The 21,736-nt window shown below is 43.5% G+C and overlaps 1 protein-coding gene across 3 annotated transcripts in view; it reads right to left on the bottom strand.

The window, feature by feature from the left end:
* Window positions 1-8,503: 8,503 nt before the first annotated feature.
* LCP1 (lymphocyte cytosolic protein 1) overlaps window positions 8,504-21,736 on the bottom strand; it is a 48,653-nt gene continuing 35,420 nt past the window's right edge. For all 3 annotated transcript variants that reach the window (XM_063392121.1, XM_063392122.1, XM_063392120.1), the window contains exons 8-16: window positions 19,014-19,156; window positions 16,900-16,995; window positions 16,211-16,406; window positions 15,968-16,046; window positions 15,653-15,767; window positions 14,672-14,805; window positions 13,557-13,680; window positions 11,348-11,472; window positions 8,504-9,962 (exon numbers count right to left, since the gene is read on the bottom strand). In XM_063392121.1, the coding sequence (XP_063248191.1) occupies window positions 9,830-9,962; window positions 11,348-11,472; window positions 13,557-13,680; window positions 14,672-14,805; window positions 15,653-15,767; window positions 15,968-16,046; window positions 16,211-16,406; window positions 16,900-16,995; window positions 19,014-19,156 (1,145 nt within the window). In that variant the 3' untranslated portion in view covers window positions 8,504-9,829. The remainder of the gene's footprint in view (window positions 9,963-11,347; window positions 11,473-13,556; window positions 13,681-14,671; window positions 14,806-15,652; window positions 15,768-15,967; window positions 16,047-16,210; window positions 16,407-16,899; window positions 16,996-19,013; window positions 19,157-21,736) is intronic.

Raw genomic sequence — 21,736 nt, 5'->3', positions numbered from 1 at the left:
ATCCAAACTTGACTAAGACACAGCTTATTATCCTGGCTTAAGTCCTCTTCCAGAGGGATTCCATTCCAGAAGAGACTGAGGATTGAATCAATGTGTACGTAATAGGGACACCAGGGAGCCAAGACCTGGATGTGAATGAGGAAACAAAATTATTTGATGCTCTAGGTGTGGCTTAGGGTTATAGCTATACCCCGGGTGAAAAATGACTGGGAACAAGCCCTGGAGCTAAGGTTAAGTAATGCAGACTAGATTGCATCCATGAACATCCTCTAGAACAGCTCTGGAGTGGTCTGGATCAGAGCCAGTTCTTCACCTAAGCAGACAGCCAGGCCTTTGGAAGTCAAACACAGTCCTGAGGGATTTTTTTTGTTTTAATTGTTTCAGAAGGGCAGCCCTGTCCTAAGAGGCTAGACAGCTGAGATTTAGGTGACTGAAGTCAACAGAGGTGAATCATGCTCCCAAGTGAGTACACTGGGGTTAATGTCTTTGAGAAAATACACCAACACTGAAAATCCCCAAACTGGAGTTAAGCACAAACCAGACACCAAAAGGAAGGGCAAAGAAAGCCTCATGGGAAGTGAAGCCCCTGATGCCTTACCTAGGCCTTTTAGTTCTCATTTTATCTTTTCTAGACATTGTTCAAACAAATAGGAACTTCTGATAAGGTACAGAGACCGTTCCCAGCAAGGGCAGTGGGCAGCACTCTGCCAGAAGGGTTGATTTTTAAACCAGTGGTTCAGATGCTCTTTCCTCACACAGGCAAAAGGAAACTGTCGAATAAAAATAAAATAAAGGAGGAGGAGAGAAAACTGGCTCATCCAGACACTCTTTCATGTGGAAATGTTTCATGCACAGATATGAAGAAAAATTTGATCTGCTGAGCTGGGTTTAACAGAAGAGATTGAAAAGCTGATGGAGTTGGATTGCTCTTTATATGCTCTTTATGTATGAAGGAAAGGATCATATCTCTACATATCTTAGGGTGTTAATTAAGTTGGAGAAGGGAACACTTTCTGCTGTCTACCTGAGAAGAAAGTTTTAGACAAATGGTAATTGTAAGACATTTTTTAATGTTAGTTGAATTTCCAGTAGATTCTCCAGTTTATTGCAAAGAGACTGTTCACATGGTGTTTGAAAGCTACTGATTCCCTACTTGCTTTGTGGTTTCTGGAATGCAGAGAAAATATTTCATACAAAAAAAAAAAAAAAAAAAAAAGGATGTTTGAGGAAACCCTACCTGCTGCAGTAAAACTTGTAATAACCTCTGAGGACTTCTGAGAACCTGGGAACTATTTCCCAGATTATCTGGGAAGAAAAATGCAGTCTTAAAAAACACTGTGAAGGGCAACTATAAAAATAATTGAGTTAATAAAACCATTTTATTTTGAGAATTTTAACTATTGCTTGATTTTTTGATGGCATTTTAATTATTTTATTTAAAATTAACTTGCATTTCTACAATCTGCTTTTAAGACCTGGACGAAATAAGATTGAATTTAGAAACAGTTGCGAGTTAAGGTTTCAGCTGAATTTGAGAAGATTTGAAATCCTCCTTTCTTGAACAAATTTATTTTTTCTCTACTTCAGAAATTCATCAAAACCTATCATTTCCAGCAACCTCTTTTGCTTCTGCTGAGTCAGTGTTCCCTGGTAAAGAGATGCTTGGTCAAAAATTCTGTCAGAGTTCAAAGATTTTGCTGCACTTGGATTAATTATTCCTTCTCTACTGGGTAATCCATGGGCTATGCTGACCTGATATTTGCAAGTGCTGCAATAACAAATATGACCAGAGGCCTGGTACTAATGGGGGACAATTTTAGTTGTGTTAACTTTTAGGGTTGCTTGGGGAGATGCACAGGCTCTCATTAAAAGAGGGATGACCAGGTCTTGGTTTTCAGAGCAGATAATTAGCAAAATATTCTCTTGATTTCTTTGTTGAAAATGATGCCTCTGGGAATTAGCACTGGCAATATGTATAGCCTCCTGATGCCATCATTATATTGCTTTTAAAAATACAATCACACTTTAAAGGCAGTTCTAAAGAGATGTCTTCACTCTTGGCTGAATGCTGTCTCTCCCTCTGCACATTCACATGTCCCCTGCACATACACCAGTGTCCCCTGGACAGAGACTGGGTGTTGTATCTCAGCCAGACCAGGCTCTGGCACATCTTTATGTGCTGGTTTAAGATGTCGGTGCCTGAAATGGTGGCAGCAGAAGAGACCAGCACCTGTGTCCCTGCTAAGTCAGGGTATCTGTCATTGCTCAAGACCCCTCTGTGCATGCTGGGATGCTGGGCTCCTGCAAGCTGCTCTTTTTGGTGAAAGAGAGAGAGACCCTGGAAAGCTGTTAGATTAACCAAATCAAAGGAGAAACCTCTTGAATTGCTGCAGCCAAATGGTCTCAAGAAGTTGCAGCAGTGCCACTGAGTAACCTCTAGTGACTCCCATAAGTGTCACCCCTGGTTTTCAGCAACCCAAGTGTCACAAGATTTCCTTTATACTCAACTGTGACCTAAGGGTGGCTGTGCTCTTTGATCCTGGGGCTTCCACAGTACCCAGCAGCAAGATTTTAAATAACAAGCCTCATCAAGATTCTCAGATCTGGGTCTGTGTTTCAGTGTGCGCTAAAGCCCACGCTAGGCTGGTGCTGCCTGTTTGTAACTGTAAACCTGTTAACAAGCACTCAGCAGGGCCAGGAGGAGCACAGGTCAGCTGCTATCAGCAGCCACGTCCCTCAGATCCTTTTCCTTGTTTGGGATTTGCACAGTCTGTTACGGTTTTGATCCTCCAGAATCCTCCTGTTTCCAGTTCATCAGACAGTCCCTCTAGAATGGGTGATCATGCTGATGCATCCGTGTGACTGAAGTGAAACATAAAAGCCAAGTGAGTCTGTGCTGTCCTTACTGGTTCTTTAAATTCAGATTCAAATGCAAAATAATCTCATGAAAATTGCTGATAGGCTCTTGCCATTTTTTTTGTGCGTTATCACTACTGATGAGGCCAAAGGTAATCAGAGAGCATCCTTCCCACATAAGGCAGGAGATGACTAAAATCTGACTAAACTCTGATCTCTGTTGCTCCCTGTGTGATGCAGCTGAGTGCTGTTGCTCATGAGCCACACAAGGATGCAATTAGTGTAACAGCTCTTTATTTTGAATGTGGCAGAACAGAATTAGAACTCAATTTACAAGTCCCCCTTTCAAACCCATTCAGCCGTTAAGGGTGCATCATCTTTCAGTTTTCCAAGGCATATAATTGATAAATGATTTCTCCCTGCACACCTCAGCTCCTCATCTTTATTCATGAACCAATTAATCTCTGTAGGACACTCTGATCATTTGCATACATGGCCAATGTCACCAACCTCAGTTATTTCATTCAGGAAACAATTTTGCAGCCCATGAAACCACCAGGAGGGGAAAATCTGGACTATGTCGAAATGTCTGTGGTTCTGGCATGTCTCCCTCACATCATTCTCAAATATAAAAATCAGCTGCTGCTTGTGCTAGAAAATGATGGATTAACTTGGGAGGAGACAGACCTCAGCAGTATGTTTCAATCATGGCTGATAGCTGTGAGCAGAGGCTGAAAATACATGTTTCCTTGGTATTTTTGAGTCCTCAGTTGTGCCAAACTATTTTATTTATTTATTCTTTTATTTTACTCTCTTTGCTAGTCAGCTCTCCTGGATTAGCAGAGAGAAAGCTGCTATAGTGTACGCATGGTTTGGGGTAAGTGGGAGGTGTCTGTACTGTTTAAACATTTTCTTCATGAGCTCTGCTTCCTGAGGTCTGTTATAAACTACTACCCAAAAAACACCTTGACCGAGTGACTCGTGTTTTCTTTTTGCCAGTACACACTGACTCCTTTGCCAGAGTTTTAACAAGGAGCACTTGCAAGGCAAGTTTTGTTTGGGTAAACAAAGGATATCAAAGAGAGTCCCAGGAGCACTCCAAGCAGAACTTCTGAGCACTTAAGGAAGGTGTCCAAGTGCCACCTACAGAGAGCACACTTTGGCCAAGCTGCCCATGAATGGATGCACACGTGTCCCCCTCTCTATGTAAAAAGGTTTTGTGTGCACATATCCAGAATGCAAATAGCCCTGGAGCTAATTGCTAAATGTGTTCTGCCCATCACTGGCTGGATCAACAGGATTTTCTTTCTTCTTTGTACTCCTTGCACTTGCTCACATTTCTTGCATGGCTTTTGGCAGAAATTAGAAGAGTGGACCCTTCCTTTGGGCTTTTGGAGAATGCTGGGATCTGTTTGAAAGATGCCAGGGCCTGTTTGAGGATGCTGGTGAAGAGAAACTCAGTAGAACAAAGGTCCTGTGCTCCTTCATTCACCCCTCTCGGCTGGGGTGTTCCCCACCACCATCAGTCTGTGCAGGCAGACCCACACTGCAGAGACACTCCACCACTGCTCTAGAATCTGGCTCCAACCGCAAATTTGGGAAGCTTCTACAAATTCGGAATTTTTCTAGGGGCATTTGACTGGTATGCGAGATCTGATCACTACATGGACAGCATCACCCCAGGTAGGTTTGAGAAGCATTATAGGACACCGAGGCCACATTTCCTTAATGCCAGTTGTGATTTGACAGTGCAGCAAGCAGTGGATATAGGGCTGGTGGGCAGGGCCTGCATCCCTCCTCAGGAATCTCTATTTTCCCTGCTCTGGCTGACTGAGCCTTTCACTGGCACAATACTCAACCACAGGGTGATTTCACTGACACCCAGGCAAACACAGGCCTTGAGGAGAAGGCATGGCAAGGCTGCTGCTCCTGAATCTTGTCCACTACTTCTCAGACATGCAGGGTGTTCTGCTCCAGGGCTGCAAAATCAAGGGAGGGCACATTGCTGGGGGGTTGGTGAGAGTGTCTCCCACCTCAGCCACAAATGGATGTGTGCTCTGAGCTGTTCAGTTTGCTTATCTGCAGAGAAGAATGAGAACAACTTCACAGGCTGCCAGAGGTGCCTGGCAATGGGACATTGCTTTTCTGCGTGTGAGAATCAAAGCAGAAACACGCATGTGAGGCACCTGCTAGCAGATTTCTGGAGTGCATCCTCTCTATGCTTTATGCATTTACAGATATTCATTGTTGTATTTCCTTAGATCCTTAACAAATGCACTAAATGGGTGCCTGTCCTGAGGGAATTCAGTGTGTCTACGTGTGATAAAGCTTTCTGCTCTTTTCACAAATTTCAGACATAGCATTACCTGTGAGCACATGGCCTGTGTGAATTCTGGCCTTTCTCAGCTTTGGACAATTTATCATGGATCTGGAACAGCAACAGTAGTTTGCACTCTGGAAACAGGTTAGGTTTCCCTTGAAGCACGGGTGCCTTTGAAAAGTTATCAGGGCACAAAAAGTAAATAAGGTACAATGAAAAACAGTATTTTATAAATATAGTCATTTTACTTGGTGAGAACTAAGAGCTGTGTGTTACTTTCAGAGAAGCAAAGGAATTGTCAGGGGAATGACACAGTTTTCCTGGTGGCAGAAGAGAACCACAACCTAGCACTGATTGACAATTACAAAATAATTGAGAGCATTATAATGTGAGCTTGGCCTTAATTCTCAGTTTTCTCACATTAAGCTGTACAAAATCCACAGATGCCACCTTACCAGTACACAGTGCTCCTCTGATTCATATCCTGCTTAATGAACAGCTTCTTAGGTTTGTGGATAACTTTAACTACAGAGTGGCTCACCACACAGCAGACAATGAGAGTTAGGCACTCAGTGGTGCTACTCTCTATTGCTTGCCTTGTTTGCTTGCCTGACAACTATTGGGAGTAAGTGGCTAAGCAGCCTGAAGGAAAATCCTCACAAATTCTTGGCAAGTCTGTTTTTCTTATAGTGGAGGAGGCTGCCAGAAGCGGGAGAAGACAGAGAGCTGACTCTGAGCGACTCAGCATATGGGTTTGCAAGACCAGAGGCACCAGGATCCATTTCTCCATCAAACTGAAAACGGCAATCGCTGGTCCTTGCTGCAGGACCAGTGCTTTTTGCTGCTCATGTGCTTTTTGCAGCCAGCTGACAGAGACAGGGCCCTGTTTCCCAAAGAGATGCCAGATCAAAGCTGCTGCTCATTTAGGCAGCAGTGGGCACCAAGAGCTGACATTTGTGGTTAGGCTCATAATAGAATTAAGGCTGCACTTAGAAGGATGAGGGATGTCAGGTTTTGGTTCAGTCCCAGTTCTGGAGGAAATAGAAACAACCTTATCTCTACAAAAGCTCAGCAGCCAGCCATACTGCTTGCTGTCGCCTTTCTAAGGCTAGAACAGATGATTTCTAGCTAGGATAGATGATTTACAAGAAGGTGTAAAATCCTCATCATACACCTAATTATGCTTTACTACTCTGTGGGGGCACATTTCCTTCTAAGTCCATCTGGTGATCAGAGTGTACCCTGAGGCATGTGGATTGATTGTCCTCGTGGTTTTTTCTCCTAGTTAGTCTAAATGCTGATGCTTTATTTTTATTCGTGTGAATGTCTAAGCCTTTTTGAAGCATTGAAAATTATGATTAATTGTGCAATGAAAATCAATAATGGAAGTGCTTACAAAGCCAGCTTGATTTGGGAGTGAATCCCAAAGACAGCTGCTTTCTCTAAGAGGGATGGAAAAAGTTCGAGGAAAGCAACAGCAAAAAATTCCAGATCTTGGTTGGTATTTTTGGAGGTGTTTCTCATAGGCTTAACCCTTCAGCATCTGCTGAAAGAGACCTTTATCACAGGCTGCTATTACCAGTTCACGAAAGCAAAACCTCAAGTCCATCAAATAAGTAAGAATACTCGATTAAACAGAAATGCACTGAAAAGTGAAAATATTTACACTCCTGTACCAGAACGGAGCTATTTCCACACCTTCGGGGCCGTGACAGATTCTTTTTCCAAGTGAGATCCCAGAGCCAGGGCTGCAGGTCCGGTGGGTGTTCCCTGTGGCATCCCTGCCCGCAGCACTTGCTCCTTTGCGCGCCGGCCGGTGCTGCCTTGGTGCCGGGGGATCAGCATCCAGCTCTCTCTCCGTTCCTCAGAGGAGCGGGCTCCCGGCGCTCCTGCGGTGTCCTGCCTCTGCCAGGAGCTCCGGGGACAGCGAGTGCCATCTCGTGGGCAGCTGTCCCCGCTGCAGAGCTGGCGCTCGGCGCGGTGCTCCCAAAAGCAGCCCGCGGCCGGAGCTCTGCAGCGAGGGGCTGCGGGCCGGGGTGCCCGGCTCCGGCGCTGGGATGCTGAGGAGGAGGAAAAGCACAGCCCCTTTCACAAAACGTGATTCAAATAACACCATACATCACCCGGCCCCTCTCCAGAGCCTGAGGCAGAGGCAGCTTTCAGTTTCCAGAGTCCCCGAAGTCCTACACCTTGCCCAGTGGAAATTCATGACGTATGGAAGTGTCCTCTCTCTGCCGATCTCAGCAGACTCCTCTAAAAATCCTACCCCTGAGCAAAAAGCTGAGTTGCTACTAGCTGGTGAATGGAAAAATGACTGAAAATCCCTTCTGCTCTCTGGGGATGGCAAATGCCTGCATTCATTTGGGGTCAAGGCAAAAGCCATCCTTCTCGCCCTCGTTCCGCTGCCATTTCCAATCTGTCATCTACTTCATCCTTCGTGACTGCCCCTGAGTTTGGGGTGAGACCATCTCCCTGAAACAAGAAACCTGAAGCAGGGCTGTCTTTAGGCAGGATTACCCAGTCCTTTCAGATGTACACCATTTACCTAAGAAAAAATGGGCCCTTCATTTTGCAAATGCACACACATGCATGCAACACAATACATGGTTATCCCACCTGAGAGAAGCTCTGCAGTCACAGTTTCCTCTCTCGGCTTTACCTCTGAAGGACTCCCAAGTCAATCACAAGGGGAGAGGAGCTGCCTTTTCAGTGCCACCCCTCTTCTCTGGCAACAGCAGGTCCTACACCTGAAAAGAGGAGGAGTGGTGTAGGGGCCATGGTCTTGTAACTCTCCCTTCCTGGGCAATAAGCTGGGGAGACACCTCCATTGCATAACACTCTGGATGTTCTCCTCCTCTGCCAGCACTGGGAAATACTGGGACAGAATGGGTTTTAGGATGCTGTACTTTTCTCATTCTATATTAAACTCTTAAGAGGAACAGGGCAGTCAGATCTGATCAGAAACAGGATTTGGCCATCCTTGCAGAAACAAAGCAGCATGTTTGCATTAAAGAATGCTTAAAGAAGCAAAATTTATGGGTACCTGGGCAAAGGCAGAGGATACTGGGCAGAGCACCAAATGGGGAAATCATACTGGAAGTCCAGCCAGAACAGTGTCCCATCTTTGGCAGTGTCTCAGGGTGGCATTTGCAGAAATGGCCTACGAAATAATTCTTTCAATCCTTTGCAATCTGTGGTTTCAATAGCAATGCAGAAGACACATTCTCAGCGAGCCCACAGATTATTTTTAACTCTCTCCCCATTTCAGCTCTACGACACACACCGACTAGCACATCCACTATTAAAAGCAAAGACTAGACATTTGGCTTTATAGAACATTTTATTTGGAGAGACTTCTCATGTTACGGAATATTGGCTCTTTTTTAAGGCAGTTCTGAAGGGTTGGAGGAAAGGGAGGGGGAGAGGGAGAGGACTGAGACTGTCAACGGGATTGCATTAAGGCAAAATTCCCTCCTTCTGCATTTCACCACAGTAAAATCCATGTAAAGGCCAGTAAACATCTCATGCCAAGGAAGAGATTCAGTGCAAATATATCCCACTGATGATCCACAGACAGGGTTAGGTCCTCAACTGAGGCAAATTTACAGTGCCTTGTTAGCTGCAAAGCAAAGCTGATTTAGCTCTGTTGAGGATTCCAGCCTGGGTTCAGGGGAGCATTTAAGTATGTGTTTCTTATGCTAGCACAGGTATAAATGCTCTCCTGAATCAGAGCTGCAGCCCCTTGAGTGCAAGTCTGTGAAGTTAACAGAGTTTTTATTGTCCACATAAATATGTCATTCTGCATCCCTTTGTTCACTTCTCATAGTATTGCTACTGAGTACATTCCCTTAGTTTCTTTTAACATGGCTTTCATTTCTATCATGCTTTTCAATGTTTTTTAAAGTGTATTAGGACATTAAAATTAATTATCCCTTGGAGAATGTTTGTCGCAAAGGTTCCAGAGTCTGGGTGTTCTTGGAGGACCAGGCTGCAGTGTGGTTTTTTTGGTAAGCAGTAATGTAATCTGTGAGTAATGCATGGATGTCAAGAGGCATAACTTGCAAGGAAAAGTACTGCTCAGTTTACATACCAGCAACTCATCACAGACACCAAACACTTCTTTCTGGAAAGGACTGACATTTCCTCAGAGGATCCTACTGTTCCAAAAATACAGTCACTAATTCTTGCATTGGCTTGGGGAAACCTGTTTTGTTATCCCAGGTGCAACCTGAAGGTAAGTATGGCAGAAATGCTACGAAAAGCATGACAACATTTTCAGGCAGAAGCAGAGTGTAACATTTCATACTCCTAAAAGCTGTCTGTCACTGGATGACCTCTCACAGAAAACTCTGCTATCCATTAATGAAAGGATATGCTGAGGCCTCAGTGTTGAAAACTTGTTTAGGAATATGAAATGGTTATAGCTAGTAAAGTGGAAAATAAGGCAAAGGAATCAAGCACGTATTACTGTTCCAAACAAAGTATTTCCTGTACACACATGAATACACGACTTCTGTATGACCTGGAACCAAGTATAACTTTCATGCCTTAAAAGCATGAGCACCCTGCGTATTTCTTTGATACAGAGAAGAGCGTCCAGTTTGAAGGAATCTAAAGGGATAATAAGAGAAATCAGTGCAAGTCTTTTGTGCTTTAAACTTTCTTCATGCCTTTTCCCATAAGGCAAGCAAACACTGTCATGACCATTTTGGGTTTTACTTCCACCAGATCTTCTGGGAGGGCATAGACTCTTGCTCCAATTTTTCTTGCCATAGAGATGGCATATCTGCATTGCAAGGGTGGAAAAAAAAAAAAGGAAAATTAAAGACAGAAACTAGTTCAGTAGTATTATTTTTCCCCCTGTTAAGTGTTTTATATGATCAATACCAGAACAGGTTTCACAGATTCACTAAACTTAAAATTTTCTATAGGAATGTATGAGACAGGGTCATAATAAACCACATTTCTAATAAAAGGCAGAGTGCATTTCCTGATGGTTGCAGCACTGCAGGATGGGGGACTGCAGGTCAGACCCTGGTACGAAACATTTAATCTTCCATCCCCTGAAAAATTATCCTCACAACCAGCCATTCTGGTCTTGCTCCTCCTCAATCTCTGAGACTCAGACTTTGCTCATAAGCTTGGAAGGATGGAAGCAGAAGACTGATGTCAGTGGAGATCAACATCTGGGGACTTGTTTCATTCATACCCAGAATGTGCAAGTTGATATTCCCATTTCCCTGCTCAGAGCCACTGGTGGTTCTCTCATGGGTTTGTGTCTTCTCTCTATTTTTTCATTAAGAAAAGCTAGAAAATCCCAGGTTCTGCCCAGTTCAGAACATATACATTTGTGAAATTTTCCCCAAAATGCAGAGAAACATTGGGAGTGTGGGGGCATGGGGGTGGGAAATGAGGAAAAGAACAGCAGAGGAATGAAGAAATACAGTACAGAAAAAGACACACATAGGACTGCAAGAAAAGAAAGAGAACAGATGGTAGGAAATGGAAGGGGAAAAAGAACAGTGGGGAAAAAGTCTTTACAAAAATAATGGCAGGTCTGATTGGTTTACAATCATTTTTTCCTCCTTTGTAGTTACTGCATAGGAAAAGGAGAAGCTAAACTGCTGATCAGACCAGGAGGTGATCTGTGTAACTCTGAAAGGAGAGGGAGATGCCCCCAGAATTGACTCTCTGCTAGGAAATCGTTTGCATTCAGGGAAAAAAAAATCAATAGCCACATTACAGAACCAGTTTTTCAGGCATGACTCCTGTCCTCCCCTTTCTCTCTTAAATATGCCCGTGTTCCACCTGAAGGTGACTGAAGAGCTATCATGACCTCTAATCCCTGTTTTCCATGGCTCACTATTGTTGGCATTGTTCCCTGATCTCTGAAAGGATTTTAAATTTAATATGAGAAAATAGGAGCTTGTGAAACCAAGTGATTTCAATCCTTTCAAGGGATTTATAAAGCAGGAACTACAACATTACACACTCCATTTCCATTGATAGTCTTTTTACTACCTAACTCCCAGCCTTCATGCTTCCAACCCGGGTGGTATTTCTCGCATGAGGTTGTGCCAGATGAGAATGACAGCAGAGCAGTTTTTAAAGACAGAGTTAGGCAAGCCTGACCAGGTAACTCATGCTAAGTGCCACTTCCCAGAAACATACTTAGCATTATTTAGCTTCTCCTCATCATTCAGGTCCTCTGTTTTCAAGAGGTCATACTTGATTGACCCTGGTTGAATGGCATCAATGAGATCCAGGACTGGCATGCTGGTGCTGATTTTGCTATCCTGAATAGATGAAAAATAAAATTAAATGCAAGAACGGGATGACAGAACTCCCACAAAGTCTAAAGTCAAAGCCAAAGTCAAAGTCAAAGTCTTGAGTCTAAACTCAAGAGCAATCGTCAATTCTATCAAATAACATTTAGAACTTCACAAAGGGATGCTTAGAATAATTTTTTATCTAAGGCAGACTAAGAACTCTTTCAAGGATATTTTTTTTTTACCTGAGGGATGAAACATCATAAAATTGTTTAGGTTAGAAAAGATTTTTATGATCAAGTCCACCCTTAATCTAGCACTTCTCGGTCCACCACTGAATCATGTCCCTAAACATCACATCTTTTTTAAATCCTTCAGTAACGGTGACTCACTTTGCTAGAAGCCTGTTCCAGGGCTTGACAACCCTTTGAGGGAAGAAACCTCCCCTAATATCCAATCTAAACCTTCCCTGGCCATTTCCAAAACTGAAGACCATTTCCTCCTATCCTGTCACTTGTTACCTGGGAGAAGAGACTGACCCCCACTTGGCTACAACCCTCCTTTCAGGCACTTGTAGAGGGTGATAAGGTCTCCCCTGAGCCACTTTTCCTTGAGGCCAAACAACCCCAGCTCCCTCAGCTACTCCTCATAGGATTTATGCTCCAGAGCCTTTCCCAGCTTTGTTGCCTTTTAGACATACTCCAGCACCTCAGTGTCTTTCTTGTAGTGAGGGGCCCAGAACTGGACACATGATTCAAGGCATGACCGAGCACAGGGGCACAATCCCTGCCCTGGTCCTGCTGGCCACACTATTGCTGATGCAGGCCAGGATGCCATTGGCCTTCTTGGCTGCTTGGGCACATGGTAGCTCATGTTCAGCTGTTGACCAGCACCCCCAGGCCCTTTCTTGCTGGGCAGCTTTCCAGCCACTCTTCTCCAAGCCTGTAGGACTGCAGGGGTTGTTGTGACACAAGTGCAGGACCTAGCACTTGGCCTCATTGAACCTCACACAACTGGCCTTGGTCCATCAATCCAGCCTGTCCAGATCCCTCTGCAGCACCTTCCTGCCTTTCAGCAGCTCGACATTCCCATCCAGCTCACTGTCCTCTGCAAACTGACTGAGGGTGCACTTGATCCGCTTGTCCAGACCATCAATAAAGATGTTAAATGGCCCCAAAACTGAACCCTGGGGACACCACTAGTGACAGCCTACCAGCTGGATGTAACTCTGTTCACCACCACTCTGTCGGCCTGGCCATCCAGTTTTTACCCAGCAAATAGTGCACCTGCCCAAGCTATGTGCAGCCAGTTTCTCCAGGAAAATGTTGTGGTAAACAGTGTCAAAGGCTTCACTAAAATCCAGGTAGACAACATCCACAGCCTTTCCCACATCCATGAAGCAGGTCACTTTGTCATAGACTACAATACCATTAAGGCAAAAGATGGGGTGCAGGGCTAATGCATTTGTTTCCTGTGAGGAGATGACACTGATCGACATCTACTGATGGGAAGAGTGAGAGGGACCAGCTGTGTGACTCCTGAGCTCATTACACGAAGTTTGATGGATCTGTTCTCACCTAGTACAAACTGCTGATTTATATCCACTGAGTGTTCCAAGCTTGGGAAGTGTCACAGATATGTTAGAAGAATTGGAAGTGCTCTAGAACTGGTCTGTCTCTGTGTTTGTATGGTACCGTGCCAAATAGGGCAAGGAACCCCTGGATGGTACTACCAGGTTACAAATGTATTGGTATTGTTCATGTTAATGCTGCCATTTGTAATTGCTGTTGATTCATAACCAACAGTACAGCAGTTCTTTCTTAGTTCCAGTCATCATTCCTGTCTCCATCCTTTGATTTCCCATGCCAAACTGGAATTCAAAGTGTTTCCAGTAGTGTTCATATCATTTTTCTATTACTTTTTCACAATAAAGTCCCTTGAATAAAATCTGTGTATTTGAACAAGCTTTTAAAAGGGAATGAAAAATAATCAATCTATGTAGTGAATTATAATGCAGAGTGTGTGTGTGTATCCATACACTCTTCTATAAATCACACACGAGCACACTGAATAAGAGACTCCTGAGCAGAGACTGCTGAAAAAACCTGTACCTTGAAACTGGAGATGGTTGAATCCTTCCCAGCTGCAGTGAGTGTTTCATTGACCCAGCTGACAATGATTTCATCATTGACCTTCTCTCCACCACCAATGTCTTCAAGGATATTCAGGGTGTACCTTAAGAGGGAAGCCAGGATATTTGTTCAAAGGCTGCTGTAACCTCAGAACAGTCCTGTATGTGCACAGCTTGTCTGGGATCATCCCAATGATCTGATATTCCTTTGCTTCACACACACTCACAGAGCATATGATTTATATTGTAATACAATAATTAATCTAAGGAGTTTAATTCATCCCCAACTCCTTAATCACTGTTTTGGAAATGTTAAAAGTTTTGGTTACCTAAAATTCTTGGAAGGCCCCTCTTAATGTATCTCATTGCAAATTACTCATTCTTATAGTGCCTAAAAAATAATCACTGATTTTAGAGATAGAAGGGAATCCTTCTGCTCACATAAGACTGACCTTCTGCATAAAAACAAACCTGGAGCATTTTGCTTATATGTCAGCATACACCTTGGAAAGATATCCCAAACTGGTGGTAAGTAATCACCTCATCACTGTTTTAACTACCCTACTAATAAACCAAACCTTTCTCTATAGTCTGAATTTAGTTTGTAGTCAGTTCCTAACCACTGGGGCTCTTTACTCTCAGTTATGGCCTTCTTAAACAGAGAAACATTCTTACACAGAGAATTAAATTAAAATGGGGAGAGGTACTGAGTTGTGCCCAGTTCAGGGAGCAGCCTACAAAACTTCTGGATCAATTCCTTGTTTCTGGAACATTGTCCTCATTCCCTGACACAGACACCTTTTAACTTCTTTTCCTCTCTTCTATGCAATGATCATTTCTTCTTGCTATGCAGAGAGTGACAATAAGAATCTTCTGCATGAGCTGACTGTAATGGCCTTGCCCACAAGATGTTCTCTGATCACGTGCTTAGCTAGGAGTGAGCAGAAGGTCACCCTGCCTTGGCACTGAAGCACAAACAGAGGAATGAGAAGGCTGAGTAGCCTGCAGAGCCTCCTCATTGAGACATCAGGAAACTACTCCAGAGCAAACTGAGCACACCAAAACACTCCACAGCTCGTGCCTGGCTGGACCTACCTTCTCATCAACTGCCAGACCAAGGCCAGCGTGAGCGTACGGTTTCCTTCATTCAGATCTTGCCCAGCAATGCCAACAAGGGAAAATTTGGCTTGATTCTTCCCCAGCTCCACTGCATAGTTGCAGTTTTCAAGCTGTTAATGGCAGGGTCAATTGGTGCAGTTCAAAAGTATAGAAAAGAAAAAAGAAAGAAGACAAGACACTGTTACTTTAAATTCTTTGGATCACTTAGCCCAGATTCTCCTGGGCAAACAGGAATTTTGGGGCTCTGTGATAAAACAGCTGATTGACTACCAACAGGCAGATCCATCCCAAAAATACCATTATAAACACTCAATATAGAAGAAAATGCAATATTTCATTATCAGGGCCTGAAAAGCAGATTAGCCTGGAAAATAAGTGTATAATAGCTCATGGGTACCTCCAGCATCATGGCATTGCACTGAGACAAAAGATTAGTGTCCCAGCCAATATTTTAGATTGTTTGATTGCTCTGGTCTAACTGGACGCAATTACTCATCCAGATAGTTGTGAGAAAGCTTTGTACTCAGCAGCAGCTGTGTGATCAGTTCTTGATGCATCTGATCAAGAATGGTTATCATCACTGTCTTCATTTGATGTGGAGGGCAGTGATCCAGACAGCTGCAATTAAGCTGGTGCCATGCATCTCACAGTCCAGATGCATTACAATCAGTGCCTAAAGCAGTAGCAAAGGGATCTGCAAATGCAGTTTCTAAATACTGATACGAAAGTTGCCAAGTCTTTTTACTTAACAAATATTTTTCACTTGTCAAAAGAGCAAGTCTAATGTATATTCCTTTTTCAGAATGAAAAATTATCCACTGACTAAGCAAAAAAAAGATTTCAGGTGCTGTCCTTGGGACTGGAGAGCAACATGAGTACACACATTGCTGTTTGAAATGATACAGGCATTCACTGAGGATAAGGCATCACTACTGGAGCTATTCTAGATTTTCGTACCTTCTTCATGTTGCCACCCAGTTTAGGATATGGTGGTTTGTTCACCCTGTTCCAGTCTACTGGCACTTTGATCTTTTCATAGAGTTGGAAGATAACCAAGGCATCTGACAGGTCACTGAAAACAACAAAAAGGATAGATCATTGTCCAAAGAACAGAGCAAAGAAACACAACTCAACTATTAGCAGAGGTAAACTTAGTTTCTTGGAAAACACAAAGCAGTATATATTCTTATAGGGCCCAGAAGTTTTTATGTTCTTGCAAACAACTTGCTGGCTGTATTTATCATCTGAGGGAAGTGTAATACGTCATCTTACCTGTACAAGTGATTTACACGTGGATTAACGCCAAGGGAGTTCATCCAGTTCCTAAATGTCCTTTCTTCCCTTGTCTCACCTAAAACAACAGACACATCAATCAAAGGCCTGCAGAACACCACAAGTGTTCTGGTGTGTTTTGGGAAGAAACCCTAACTGAATTTACAGCGCACCGAACCACGAACAGAAGGAGACACACGGGACACATCACAGTGCACCGTGCGATGTTTGCGCTTTCCTGACCTTCAATGGAGCTCCAGTCGATGTCCTGGTTCTCTGGCTTGTGCAGGGCAGGGTATTTGTTGAACAAGTTGGCGATGAAGGCCAGGTTGAGCTTGGGGTTCCCGCGGACGACGTCGGTGGCGGTGACGAACTGGCGGCAGCCGAGGCGCTCGGCCTGCTGCAGCATGCACTCGGCGCGCTGCACGTCGTCCTTCTCCTGCCCGGCACAAACGGGATCAGCCTCACCCCGCCCGCTCTGCACACACACCCCCGGCTCCCTGGGGGGGGACCTAGCTGCTTATGGATCTACAGGTATCCCCATTCCCACTTCTACTAATGGCAAGCCTGGGTTTTCAAATGGCCTCTGCCTGCGATTCAGCCACCTCATCACATTGCTTTTATAGCCATATTCCATATAATATGTGATGGTTTTATGAAATCCACAGATAAATGTGTTTAAAAACACTTGTTACATGCTAGAAGCTTACTAGTGTGATTAAATGGTTGCTGAAGTTTCAGAGTTATTATCTAACAGAAATCCAAACACATAATTTAATTCTTTTAAGCTTTGATTTCTGAAATAGAAGATCGTGTTGCAAAGCAAGGAAGAATTTGATGGTTCTGACATCCCGGTGGAGCCCTGTGTTGGCCAGCAATGCAAGTAATGGACAGAAAATATCAGCATTTACTCCAAACTTATCTCATCTTACCCTTAATCCTGACATGTCAATAGTAATAGCTGGAATGCCTTCTTCATCTCCCTTGGGGGCGACTTGGTTCAGCAAATGGTAATAAGCTCTTGAGTCCTGTGATGGACAGAGAAATTAAAGGGAAGAAAAATTACATCCAAAGCTCAGCCTTTACATGCCAGTGCTCCCCTGAACAATGTGCCTGCATGCTTCATTTTTATTACATCGATCACTGGGCTACATAATTAAATTAATTAAGCTGGTAGCACTTAGCAATTTCTACTTTATGCTGTGTTTGCCAGATCTATTTCTTCCCTGAGCCAATATATATGTGCTGCAGAATGCCCAACACACGAGACAAAACTGCTGTGTGTAGAACTTACAGAAAAGACAGCAACAGCAAAAAGACATCAGAATGTACTTAATCTGAACATAAAATTAGAGGTAAAAAAATGCATACCTTTATAATGCTGTAGAAGTCAGGCTGCCGAGAATTTAACAAAAGAAAATGCAGAAGGAGAAAGCAGATGTTTAAAGTGGATTTCAAAGCAAGGCTGGAACAGTTGTGGAAGAAAAAGCATAGTTTTCAAAGACAAAAGTTAACAATGACAACAGTATCAGCATCTGTCATGCAAAAGCACAGGAATAAGACAAGGATTTAACATGTTGTGTCTTTAATCTTTTGTGAAATACAATGCTGCTTCCATATGTGGAAAATATTAACTCACTTCAAAAACAGCCCAAAGAACTGAAAATAAAGCTACATGTTGATGTTAGGGACTTGACTAACTAACCCAACTGATGCTCTTCAAAATATAAAGCAGACTGCCTGAATTATTTTAAATATTTTACATCTGCATTACTATGCACCATACCTAGGAAGTGGTTATTTACAACAGAAGTGAGGTGGGGAGGCAGACTTAGAGAATGTCTGTAAACACTGAAATCTTGTAAATGTGTACCTTATTTTCCAACTGTAAACACCAGAATTGTGGTTTAGCTTTCAGTTGTAGATAGGATTTTTAGTCAACACACAGAAAAATGTGAAAGACTGCATTTCCTTCCCTTTTCATGGATATTCTCCAATCACCACCACACAGTCAACCAAAAATCTGTTACAATAAAAATTGTATTACCAAATGTAACTCTCTACCCTGTCCTGTTGCCTTCCCTGGTGGTTTTGGGGTTTTTTTCTGTATTTCAGTGAAATGCTTGTGCTTTTGCTTCAGTCCCTAGTGAAGCTTACGACCAGGTACCTGTGGAGTCGGATTTTTCCCATGCTATTCTGGGAGCAGGCAAGTCAGGTGGTGGCTGGTGAGGCTGGTGTGCTGGCCAGCCCCTGACTTCCTTGTAAGTCAGCTCAGATACCCTCCCTTATACACCCTCTACAGCTCTGGGATGCTGTCTGGGCCTCGCACTGGGTTTTAGTGTCTGAAATTAATCAGTGGGCACCACTGAGGTTCAGATACATCTGTCTGGGAACAACAAAGGTCCTACAGGGAAAGCTCTGCTGAAATCTGCACCCACAAGCCCAAGAGGTCCTGAGTATATGAAATAATGCTGCCCAGACTCCACACCCACCCTTGCAAGTGTCTCCCAGTCTAGCTGTAGTATTTTCAATAGTCCCAGTGAATTAAAACTCACAGATAACTGCATTCAGGGCTATAGCAGATGTTGGGACAGAAGAGCACATAGCCCAGGTGAAGGAAAGATCAAGTGGGGGAATTGGAAATGCCCAATCATCTTTTCCTACATGTTTGAGTAAGGTCCAGGCTTTTTCAAGCAAAAGTCACATCAAGAGTTACTTAGGGAGATTTGGAAAGGAGGAGAGCAATAGAGGCAAGGAACTGAAAATACAGTGTCCCTAGGCTCTCTCCAGGGCCAGCAGCCATTCCCTTCCCAGGCATCTGGTGTGCAGGGGTTGGCAGTGATGACTGGGAGGTCAGGAGGAAGAGGAGGAATACTACTGAGTGCCAAGTTAAACCCCAATGGAAGCATTTTATGTACCCAGCTCCATATGCTTGACAGAGCAGTCTCAGCTGCTTGGAGTGTTTCAGTGCACAATCCCTGCATGGAGGGCAGGAATTTGGGCGTAGAGCTGCTGTTTTGCTTTTGTTGGTCAATATTTCTCATACCTTGATGTCTGAGCTGAAGTTGTTGACTTTGTTGCATCCTGCATTTTCCAGGTGATAGTTTGCCCATCTCAGCAGCAAGTCCTCTGGAGACAATTTCATCAGATCCTCCAGGCTCTCTCCTTCTCTCAGAAGAGCAATCAAAGCTAAGCAGGAAAAAAAAATTTAAAAATAATGATGTGAATACTTGTTCAGGAAAATGTATAACTGTTTTCTCTCTTTTACACTTTCCTACCCTAGTTTCTACATGTGAGCTGCCCAAACGTTGCCAAAATTCAAGCTGTGTTAGCATGACAGAGGATTACATAGGAAAAGGGTCTCATCAGTAAAATGAGTACAAAGTTGTAATTTGTGTATCTAGTAGTGGATCATAATCAGGTGGAAGACAATTTCAGTGTGGTCTAAGAACTGCCCACGAGCTCTAAAGGTCTGGTCAACCCTCCCTGAAATGAGCAGGGTCATCTTCCACTAAATCAGTTTGCTCAGAGCCCCATTTGACATGACTTTGAATGTTTCCAGGAATGGGGCATTACCAACTCTCTGAGCAACCTCTGCCAGTGTTTCACGACCTTCACTGTGGAAAATTCCTTCCTCATATCCAGTCTGAATTGACCCTCTTTTGTTTAAAACCATTACCCCCTTTGCTATTGCAACAGGCCCCGCTGAAAAGTTTATTGTCAGCTTTCTCATATGCCCCTTCAGGTACTTGAAGGCTGCAATAAGGTCTCCCTGGAACCTTCTCTTCTCCAGGCTGAACAATGTCAGCTCTCTCAGCCCGTCTTCACAGGAGTGCCCCAGCACTCTGAGCCTTTCTGTGGCCTTCCTCTGCACCCACTCCAACAGCTCCAAGTCTTTCCTGGGCTGAGAAGTGCAGAGCTGGATGTGGTGATGCTGAGCACAGGGGCAAGCTTGGAATGAAAGTATGAACACAGAGTTTTTACAGCTTAGGTGAAAGAAATCTCAGGGACCTTCACACTGAAACTGGATTCTCACAGGCATTCTGGAATACTTGCACATGACCTCATGGGCTTATGTGCTAACTCATCTGTCAGTTGAGGAGACATCCTATTTATATAGAAAAATTGATACCATGCTCATAAGAAGAGGAACAGGCAGGATAGGAGGATTGACCCTTGAAAATGCAGCTGATCTCTGGACCGTGAAAGGCTTTAGAACTAGTTTTGAAAAGCAGAACTAACATGGAAACGAATTATTAAAGTGGTAAAAAGGGAGAGTGTGTTTCATTGCTCTGATTTTCTTCCAGTATCTTTTGTCAGTCCTTGAAAGAATCTTGGATTTGCTACATAAAGGAAACAGTGGAGAAATACCATAAGTGGAGTTACATAGCAAATTTGATATAGGGTGCAATGGGCTTAAACTGGACCAGAGGGGTATAACAGAAGCATTTGAAAGTAGGCAGGATTTTATTAGGAGTGTGGATACTGAGAGAAGACTGGAAGAAGGATTCTTGTGGAGTTGATTGTGGATTGATTTTTGGATTAATGTTTTCTCCTTTTTTTTTGCATCAATTATCTTGGCACAAATACTTGCAACGTGCTAAAAATGTGAAGATGATAGTGACTAGGTGGCATAGTCAATACAGAGGATGATCAGGAAATCAGGCAGAATGAGCTAGATGACAGTAATAAAAATGGAATGCAATTTAATAGTGCCATGTTCACAGACATTCACTGGGGAGTCAGTATGAATAACTGCTATTAGCTAAGAGCTTATTTGAATGAAGGAGGAGAACTTGAGTGTATTAGATGTCTTCCAAGCTACTCTGAGCCAGCATTTGATATGACATGGGAAAAATCCAACATGATATTAAGTGCATCACAGGTAATTCCCATAGAGGTTGGGATGTATTACTGCCTTGATATCATGTGCTCATAAAAGCTCATTCGAAATACAGGGTCCCATGTTCAAGAAAGGGGAGTTTTACCTGAAACTGCTGCAGAGAAGGGCTATGAGGGAAAGAGAACCTGAAAAGAAATCAGAATTTTCTTGGCTTGTTTAGTCTTAGATGAAGCCTTAGATGAGAAGTGAGGGAGAAAATACCAGAAAGGGAAAAAATAATAAGCAGGGCAAGACTACCTACAAAGGAATAGGAACTGGTGGCTCTGGCAATGAAAGAGACAGAAATGTAAAAGGGGTGAGGCAATGAAGGTAACACCTGCACAGAAACTGGAGGACAGCAGTGTCACTGTTGGGTGACTGAGGGATTATCCAGAGGCATGGGGAGCAAAGCAGTGAGATGAGGTGCTGTGTGGACTGCAGGTACACCCACAGCCCTCATGATGAAGCTGCCTCATGGAGAATTTTGGCATTGGTGAGACACACCTGGAATGCTGTGTCCAGTTTCTCGCTGCCCAGTACAAAAGAAATGATGTGGGTCCAATGTTTCTGAAAGCTGACAGTTGCTGGCTTTCTAAGGGAAACTTTTCAGCAGTCTCTCCTTTCCCAAGCAACTTTGTGTAAATAACTATTCTTCCCATAACATTTCCAAGTAAACAATATTCCTTTCCCATAACAACCTCTCTCCCAGGTGTTATTTGTGTTACTTAACCAATGGAGAGAGGTGTCCATCCTATGCACTATGTATAATTACATGCCTTTTTAGTGCAGCATGTAATTCAAAAGGCTGAATGAATTGTAAATTAAGCCTTCTGATTCTCTTCTGCCTGCTGAACTGGAGTCAAGCATTTTTATTTCATGTCCAATAG

The sequence above is a fragment of the Prinia subflava genome, chromosome 3 (assembly GCF_021018805.1).
Source record: "Prinia subflava isolate CZ2003 ecotype Zambia chromosome 3, Cam_Psub_1.2, whole genome shotgun sequence".
In the NCBI taxonomy this organism is placed as follows: Eukaryota; Metazoa; Chordata; class Aves; order Passeriformes; family Cisticolidae; genus Prinia; species Prinia subflava.
This window is presented reverse-complemented; position numbering and strand designations above follow the sequence as displayed.